General features: G+C 44.9%; 1 protein-coding gene across 1 annotated transcript in view; it reads right to left on the minus strand.

The window, feature by feature from the left end:
• The window catches only part of LOC129334009 (L-gulonolactone oxidase-like), a 58,380-nt gene extending 49,428 nt beyond the window's left edge, over positions 1-8,952 (minus strand). Inside the window, exons 1-4 of the mRNA XM_054985935.1 lie at positions 8,829-8,952; positions 5,874-5,975; positions 2,551-2,676; positions 1,109-1,203 (exon numbers count right to left, since the gene is read on the minus strand). Of these exons, the coding sequence (XP_054841910.1) occupies positions 1,109-1,203; positions 2,551-2,676; positions 5,874-5,975; positions 8,829-8,831 (326 nt within the window). The 5' untranslated portion in view covers positions 8,832-8,952. The remainder of the gene's footprint in view (positions 1-1,108; positions 1,204-2,550; positions 2,677-5,873; positions 5,976-8,828) is intronic.
• Positions 8,953-9,418: the final 466 nt, after the last annotated feature.

A 9,418-nucleotide genomic window follows, 5' to 3' on the forward strand; every position in this document is an offset into this window, starting at 1 on the left:
TTGGGCAACAGGAGAAATTTGTAATAAATTCTCTTCCCCCCCCCTCCCCATCTTCTGCTGGGTGCCAGCTCTCAGCTAGCAACCCAGACTTGGATAGTTCTACAGTCTTCTCTAGTGCATTCCTTTTGCTTTTAGAAATTAGTCCCCACCCCATCTTTTAACCATTTATACAAATTGATTATTTTAATTTATACCCACGCTTTTGCACAGCAATGGAGACCCAAAGCAGGTCATCATGACATTGTTCTCCCTCCCCTCTATTTTATCCTCACCACAACAACCCTATAAGGCCAATAGAGAGAATGGCCCAAGATCCCCAAGTGTCGTGCTTTCAAGGCAGAGTGGATTTGAACCTGGAACTCCAAGATCATAGCTTGACACTCTAACCACCATATCTCGCTGGCTCTCCATCTTTTCTATGCATCTGACGAAGAGAACTGTGGTTCTCAAAAGCTTATGCTACAGTAAAGTTGGTTAGTCTTAAAAGGTGCTACTGGATTCTTTTCATCTTTTCTATATGACTGGAAGAGAACTGTGGCTGTCACATGTATGTTTATATTTAGCTGATAAAATGCACATGGTATGTATGCCAGACACTGAGGAATAGTTAGGCAAAAAGGAACCTCGTGAAACCTTAAAGATTCTCCTGTTTATGAGCATAAAAGCTTCTCAGAAGGAAATGTATCCTTGGACTGAAAAATTGTGTGTATTGCACACAAAGAAAGCAGCAAAATCAAAAGGCAGAAAACGCGAGATGTGCAGAGGGTGCTATTTCCATGCAACCAAAGTCATAATATGTACCTTTTGCATTGCTTTCTCTTTAACTCATATTTTCCCATATGCATAAACATGTATGTGAAGACACAAGCCAGCTCTAGTTGTGATGTCATGATAAATGTGTTAACCTTTAAAGGTACCCCAAGATTACTTTTTCATTTTGCTGTAACTTCCATCTGGATTTTGTGGGGAAAAGTTAGTTGCTCTTTAAGTTCAGCTATGTGGTCTAGAGGGGCACCTATGTCTCTGCGTCACAAAAAGGCAGGCAGTGTCTGACCCATATCTTGAAAAGTTTATGTCTGGCATCTCATCAAGCACAACTGGCACTTACATGGGCAAAGCCAGGCCATGTTTGTTCAACTCCACGTTCAAATCAGAGAGAAGGATCCCAGCTTCTACTGTCACCTGCTTCTTCTCTTTGTTTATCTGCAAATGTTGAGACAGGCTTTTGTTAACAACTGAGGCCCAGACCTGAACAGAATCATCTCATAAGTTTTAGGCTAGAACAATGATACTTATTTAGTGACTCAGGAAGAGCCACATGTGGCTCCCTGACATACAACCAGTGGCTCTTCTGAGCACTATTCCCCAATGTGACATCTGCCCAGGGCTTTTTTTCTGGGAAAAGAGGTGGTGGAACTCAATGGGTTGCCCTTGGAGAAAATGGTCACATGGCTGGCAGCTCCGCCCTCTGATCTCCAGACAGAGGGGAGTTTAGATTGCAATCTAAACTCCCCTCTGTCTGGAGATCAGGGGGCGGGGCCGCCAGCCATGTGACCATTTTCAAGAGGTTCTGGAACTCTGTTCCACCGCGTTCCAGCTGAAAAAAAGCCCTGCACCTGCCCATGTTTCAGGAAAATAGGCTAGGCTCTTACCCAGTGGGGCTTGTGGGTGTGGTTGGCAGGTAGTCCCACCTTGAAACAAACACTACCAGAGGAATGGGTAAGCCACAAGCCTCCTTGAGGTACTGGCCTCATGCCAAGGATAGAAGTAAATGTGGCTGTTTTGGATGATGGCAATTGTGAGTATAGTACTCCACAAGTCACCAAGCGAGTACTACTGGGTTTGAAGAACTGATATACAGTGGAATCCAAAGCAGTTAACTCCAGTCTAAGCCCATTAAAATCAATGGGCTTAGACTGGATTAACTGTGTTTAGGATTTTTAAGATAGTCTATTTGTTCCAGAAAAACCTACATTCAGAGCCACAAACACACTTGGAGGCCTTAATAATCTAGGTAAACCCATAGTCTCAAACTTTTAAGTTTGTGTATTGAGGAGGACTAGCATCCAGCATCTATTGATAAGATGAAAGCACTGATTATAATGCTGTTTAATGTCTCTTTTTTATATGCCTGAATTTAAGTTCTGTTTTCCTAGCTAAATCTTCAATTGGCTTAAATATTTTCACTGGCCCTTAAAAGGTCTTGACAAACAAATTTTAAACTGACCAATTGCCCCCTTATTTATTATTTACTTGTTAGGCCTGTTTGCCATGCACACTTCCTATTATTGTTTATTTATTTATTGTAAGTCAGCTAAATTATTGGAAGGGTGGATTTTTTTAAAAACCCTGTATAATAAAGCATCACCCCTTTCAGAAACATATACCTTCAAGATGCTAGAGACTAATGACTGAGAATGGCCATCATATCCTATTTAAGCAGTGAACCTCCAGAAAATCTGACTTGCCGCTGTCGGGTTGAATCTGAGCTATGCGGGCCAAAGAAGTCCAACCCACCACAGCAGTCCTGACATTCAGCATCTTTCCTACCTTCAGGATTTTGTTCATCCGTCCCATCTGGATCATGAAGTCATCTGTGCAGGCAATGTCCGAAGGAGAGTGTCCACCCCCAACCACTTTCACCTTCTTACTTCTCTGCCTGGCCAGGTCCAAGATCTGCAGAGATACCACATGTTTATACGGGGGCTGACCCTTAGATAGCCTGAGGCCCATCTTATGCCATCCCAGCTCTGCTGTAATTTTGGTGGTGGTTGTGGGACTTCTGGAAGCTGGTTGCTGATCAGAAAGAGCTTAAAATGCCCTGGCTACAATCTGTTTGAAGATAAGTCTCATTTTGTGCCCCACCTGCAACAACTCAAAGCATATTCTACAGCCTGGAAACTTCCTCACTCCTCCTAGGCCCTGCTTCAATAAGAACGACACAGAATGTACAGCAATCTCCAAGTCTTATAAGAGCAGAACCACAAGTGACAGAAGGCACAGGTTGGACACTTGTCTGCTTCCCTCAAGTTTTGATGGGAAATGTAGGCAGCTTGGCAGAATGTTGGACAAGTGACAGTTGAAAAGTCCATTGGACAGCAGTCAGAGAGCGAAGCTGTGAGACCAGGATGCCTACATTTCCCATCAAAACTTGAGGGAAGCAGACAAGTGTCCAATCTGTGCCTTTTGTCACTTGTGGTTCTGCTCTAAGTGGTAGAGTTAATCCTTTTTAATTTAAATTAATTGCATCAATTTTAATAGTTCTAATCTGACATAGAAACATAGAGCTGTGATGCCAAGGGTCATGTAGTCCAACCCTCTGGACAATGCAGGAAATTCACAGCTACCACCCCCTCAGCCTCCCCCCAGTGGCCCCTACTCTATTACCAGAGGAAGGTAAAATAACCTCCATCAAGTGACATCCTCATGTAGGCATGGGAGCATGTGCGTGCTTCTCAATGGGCTCATTTGGCCCACTCTGGGCCCAAATCAGCTCGCTGCAAAACATGGGAGTGCTTTCAGGGCGGTGCAATGACATGATTCCTGGTATGTGATGTTGTTGCACTGCCTTGGGAGCGCACCTGGGAGGCCCATTCCCACGAATTTCCTCCTGCCGACCAGGTGAGTGCTGGCAGGGAGCAGAGGGTGAGAGCAGGGGGTCCCCCACCCCCACTGGGGAAATGAGATCCCTATCATTACCCTGGGCGTATCAGAAAGGGCCGTGAGAGTCAAGCACCAGATCATCCTCCCTCTCCCGATTTGCTTACATTTATATTGAGACATAGAATTTTCACTGTTACCAGGTGGCCTCAAAGAAAAGGAAGTATTGCATACATACTCCACTTATCTGTACAGTGGGGACCCAGAGCAGCTAACAACATCATTATCCTCTCTGCCATTTTATCCTCATTACAACAACAACCCTGTGAGGCATGTTAGGCTGAGAGTGACTTGTCCATGGTCACACAACAAGCTTCCATGGCAGAGTGGGGATTCGAATCCATCTATCCCAGATCCTAGTAAAACCATTACAACACAAAGCATGAATCTAACAACATTAAAGCTCCGCTTGAAATACAAACTATAGTTGCTACAGCTTGGGTTACCCCAAGTGGGAGCAGAGGATCCCCTGCTCCCACCCTTCATCTCCTGCTACCACTCATCTGGCTGGCAGGGGGGAAAGGCGCATGAACAAGCCTCCTGGGTGCACTCCTGGGGCAGCGAGACAACATCACCTCTCAGGAGTGACATCATCATGCAGTCCCAAGAGAACGCCATGCTTTGCAGTGAGCCGAATTGGGCCTCTTTGGGGCCCGAATTGGCCTGCTGCAAATGGCACACATGCTCCTGCACCTGAGCAATGATGTCACCAGGTGACATCATCGTGCAGGAACAGGAATGTGCATGATGGAGAAAGTGAGTGTCTCTCGCTGGGAGTGTAAGGGAACCTAGTAACCCTACCTACAGTTGGTTTAATAGGTCACACAATTCAGAATCTACACAGCTCTAAACGGCATAGCTTTTTTTGTAGAAACAGCCATCAATAATTTACAACCCACAATTCAAGGATGTGAATAATACAAAAATCAATTAAGTAAAATCAAACTCCACCTAATAAGAGCCATTAATCCAACCAGTCAGTGGCATAAATTTTAAAAGTGCTATTGGCTTTAAAGCTCTCTCCAATAACCATGCCCCAGCTCTGTAATATATGTTTGCGCTTCTTGCCACCGAGTGGCAAAGCTGAAGAAAGAGCAGGCATGCTCAGAGAAGGGGGCAGTCTTATAGTGAGTTTCCAAAATGGGTGCTCGGCAGGGTTGCCAACACCAAGTTGGGAAATTCTTAGAGATTTGGGGATGGGGCTTGGGGAGGGTGGGATTTGAGGAGGGGAAGGACCTCAGCAGGGTATAATGCCATGAAGTCCACCCTCTGAAGCTGCCATTTTCTCTAGGGGAACTGATCTCTGTCATCTGGAGGATTAGCTGTGATTCCAGGAGATCTCCAGGCCTAGGCTTGCCAGGTCTCCCTGGCAACCAGTGAAGGGGGGTGGGATTGCCAGGTCCAGGTTGGAAAATTCCTGGAGATTTTGGGGGTGGTGCCTGGAGAGGGTGGGGTTCGGGGAGGGGCCTCAGAATGGTATAATGCCATAGAGTCCATCCTCCAAAGCAGCCATTTTCTTCAGGGGAACTGATCTCTGTCACCTGGAGATCAGTTGTAATTCCAAGAGATCCCCAGCTACCACCTGGAGGCTGGCAACCCTAAAGGGGGGGGGCTGGTAATTAATGGGTTTCTCCTCCTTCATACATGCATGCTTCTAGCCAGGCTAGGATTCCCAGGTCCCCATAGGATCCAGGAAGGAGGTGTGTGGGACCAGTACTCACCGGGGCATGATCTTCGTGTACATGCATTGCACATACACACTCCTGGCCCCAGAGCAGTTGCTTCTGGAAGTCACATCATCATGCTGGTTGCGGAAATGCTCCCGGGTTTTGAAGCCAAAATTATCCCCTGTGAAGCATAGGGGCACTCCTGCAGCCAGTGTAATGACATCACTTAGGGCTGCCAGCAGATATGAAGTAGTATAAAGCTGAGCATGTACAAAGTGTTATTCTGTCATTGATGAGGAAGTATAGAATTAATGAGACTGGCAAGTGGTAGGGCTGCCATGCAGGCACCTGTCTTTATATCGTAAGCTCCACTCTTAACTGCACCAAATGTTCTTTACAATTTAAAAGCTTACAGCTTGTATCATGCTGAAACATCAGAGCTGCTATTTGGATGCTCAAAAGTCAGTCCTTGACCTATAGCAGTTCATCCTACCCCTGAAGAAAGATCACTCCAAGCTTGTTACCAACATAACATTCTTTCTTTACCTCTTTGAGCTCTTCCACCGTACTTGGCTGGAAATACATTTCTGGAGAGCAGCCATAAGTCTTAGCCCAGTTCTGGAATTTCACACCTCCTTGGGCATGTACCTAATACACAAAGATACAAAGTGGAGGCATTTTCATGGAGATCTGCAGGCATGGGGATGTCCCTCCTGGAATTACTTGCTGGTTTCCCAACTTAGGGCTAGTTCATATGTGATATATCAGTAGACCATTTTTCACTTTTGGCCAAGTGCATGAAAAGAACTGTGTCTGAGTTGCTGCCATTAGGACATGCAAAAGCTCCATCTGTAGCAATTTATCTGTCTATCACAGTTCACTCTCTACATGAGACATGAAGAACACATGTCAGGAGAGATCCAATGGTATCCGGGAAGGGTAGTTTAAAAAGACAGAGCTGGCGGCAGGGCAAAGGCTTTGCTATACACTGGAGCTGTGTGAAGGGGCTGTGGAATGCCAGAAAGGAAACTTCAGCCCATTATAATCTCTCCAGGTCCAAGCCCGGCTCTGGAAGGCAGCTCCAGCCCATTCCCATTCCTCGCTGCCCTTTTGTTGTAATCCCACACAGTTTTAGACTGAAGAGGTGAAATTTCGGGGAAACAATGAAATTAAGATACCCTTTGAGGAATGATCTCTGCTGGCTCTGTCTTTTCAAACTATGCTTCCTGGCTAACATTGCATCTCCCTACACTTGATGAACACGCACCAAGGCATCTCATGTAGAGAAACTCTCATATCCTCTGTTGTCTGCCCCAGCATCTGATATTCAGATATATACTCTCTCTGAGCTGGAGGGTCTACCTTTAAGCCGCCTTTTAAAGTAGCCATTGATAGTCTCATCTTTCATCACATCCAAAGAAACAGCAAGTCAGCATGAACATGGATATGAAGCTGTGTTATACTGTTACTTTTCTGGGCTACATAGTTCAATGCTATCCATCCCGATGAGCAGCAATTTCCCAGAGTCTTGAGCAGAGGTTTTTTCACAGATCAGCTATGGGAGATTTTTTTTTTGAGACAGCAAGTTTTGAACCTGAGACCTTTTACAAGCCCAGTGTGCACTTTACCACTGAGCTGTGGGCCCTTACAATGATATAAACCATCAATGTAAAACATCTAATGGCTGAATGATTTAAACCGTATTCTCAGTTCGATGACTTCTAGACACAGATAACAGCAATGCATAACTACAATAATACACGGGAGAAACATATCATCAATATTACAATAAATAAATAACAGCAGTTCTCTTTAAAACCTGAAAAAAATCTGAATAATAACCGGTATAGATAAAATAAACACCAAGAAGGAGAAACCCAAGGGGGGAAAAAAACCGCATCTGACCTCAAATGCTACAGGCAGGGCTAAACAAGCAGCCAAGAGTGGAGAGTAAACAACATTTTATAAAATTAGAGAAAGACCTGGATGAAAACATAGGTGCTGTGGGTGAAAACTCATCAGAGCTGGTGCCATGTGAGTGGCTTTGCGGGGGGCATTCAAATGATGGAATATCACAACAGTACTTTGAGACCACCCTCCTTGCAGAAGAAGGTGGGAAGAGGACTCTGAGCAGCATTTTCTGCAGATGAGCTCAGTAAGTGGATACGTCTGCATGGAAGACGGTGGTCCATTTAGGGCTTCACAGTGATCTCCAATGACATGATGCTCTTATATGCTCATAAGGTGGTGAGAAGTTCCGTGGGGTGGGGGTGGAATGGGGTTGCATTTCCTTTGGCTGCGAAAGCATGGGAGGTTGGGGGCATCTTTGCAATACTTACCAAGTACAGAAAGCAGAGCACAATGAAGGCAAGCAAACACTCCTACAGCTCCAGAGGAGTTAGCCGTGTTAGTTTGCAGTTGCAAAATAGTAAAGAGTCCAGTAGCACCATTAAGACTAACCAACTTTATTGGAGCATAAGCTTTTGAGAACCACAGCTCTCTTCGTCAGATGCATCTGACAAAAAGAGCTGTGGTTCTCAAAAGCTTATGCGATAATAAAGTTGGTTGGTTTTAAAGGTGCTACTGGACTCTTTACTATTTTACTCCTACAGCTGTTAGCAGATCCCCACAGAGCAAGTTGTTTAGACTCTCATAAAAGTGTATCCCAGTTTCAGTTAACTCCAGTAAGAAATTCTTCTCAAAGTCATGTCACAAGATCCCTTCTTCTTTCTCAGGTTGCCCTGACCACTTAATCTCAATGATCAAGCCAACCATGTAAAACTCCTCATTGCGAAGCCGTAAGTGGCAATGCTGTTCGGTTTGGTGCTCTTCGGATGAGAATTCACCGGTGGCTTGTGGCATCTTGACAATATTTGCTCTTATTTACACATGGACAAACTGAAAAGGAGGGCAAGAGTCACTTCTACAGGGAAGAAGATTCATGACCCCAAGTTAGATCTCGACAGAGAGAGAGAAAGAGAGAGACTGCACAACACAGTTTCATGTCTGAAGAAGGGAGCTCTGACTCTCAAAAGCTTACACTCTGAAAATCTTGTTGGTCTCTAAAGTGCCACTGGACTCAAAGCCTGCTGTTCCACCAACACAGATACTTCCAACACAGGTACTTACCTAACTGCACCTCATGGTGCTTCACTTCAGGCAACTGGCAGCTCTGTCTGTCTCTGTCTCTCTTATCTTCCAAATGTGCCAGTTCTTGTTCCCTTGACAGCACTTTACATCTGCCTTCTGTGTCATGTTCCCTGATGGTTATCTCCTCCAAAACACTCAGATCTTTCCAGTTATTGTTAGCTCCCATTGATAAGCATTCTGAGCTATAAGCTTAACAAAGGAATGGCTCAATCCTCTAATTACTATCAATTCACTCCTCTATTCTCATCAATTATTTTTCTTGTGGCTCATCAAAAGTTCATGTCTCCTCTCTTGGACCCCCTCCTTTACTCAAGAACAATTCCTCTCTGAAGTGAAATCAAATATTCTTACCATTGTGACCGACTTCTTTTAACACTGAAGAGAAAACCTTGACAAGACAGGTGAAATCTTGCTCCAAAAACCACTGAGAGAGAAAGAGGATCTTGGAGTAGCCTACAAAAGTAACAGCAATGTCCCAAGGTGGGTCCTGAACGGAAGTTGCTGAATCAGCTCCCAAGAAGAGGCGCGGGGGGGCGGGGGACACCGCTCATGATGACCTCTCTGTGTTGTAACTGCATGACAGCTTCTCTCCAGAAAAGGAAGGGTTAATGAGTAACAGCTGCATATTAGACTGGTGTTCTGGAATGCCAGATTTGGGACAGAGTTTAGTTGGGTGTGGACTTTTAAAATGAGCTTTACTAAACAATAGAACAAACTACAGGTATTGCTATTAAGTTCTTTTGCTTTGACAGTATTGTGTTTGAACCAGGACAGTGTCCAAGGACTGAGGTCATTATAATTCTTTGATGGGGCAAGCCAGCACTCTAGGTTGGCAGATATACCCATTAGTAATCTCCCGGCTTTGGCCCTGCTTTGAGATCCCTATCACTAACAACAGATGTGCTATCGTTCTGATGAATGAATGGGCCAGCCCCATCCCA

Source organism: Eublepharis macularius, chromosome 1 (assembly GCF_028583425.1).
Source record: "Eublepharis macularius isolate TG4126 chromosome 1, MPM_Emac_v1.0, whole genome shotgun sequence".
Lineage (NCBI taxonomy): Eukaryota > Metazoa > Chordata > Lepidosauria > Squamata > Eublepharidae > Eublepharis > Eublepharis macularius.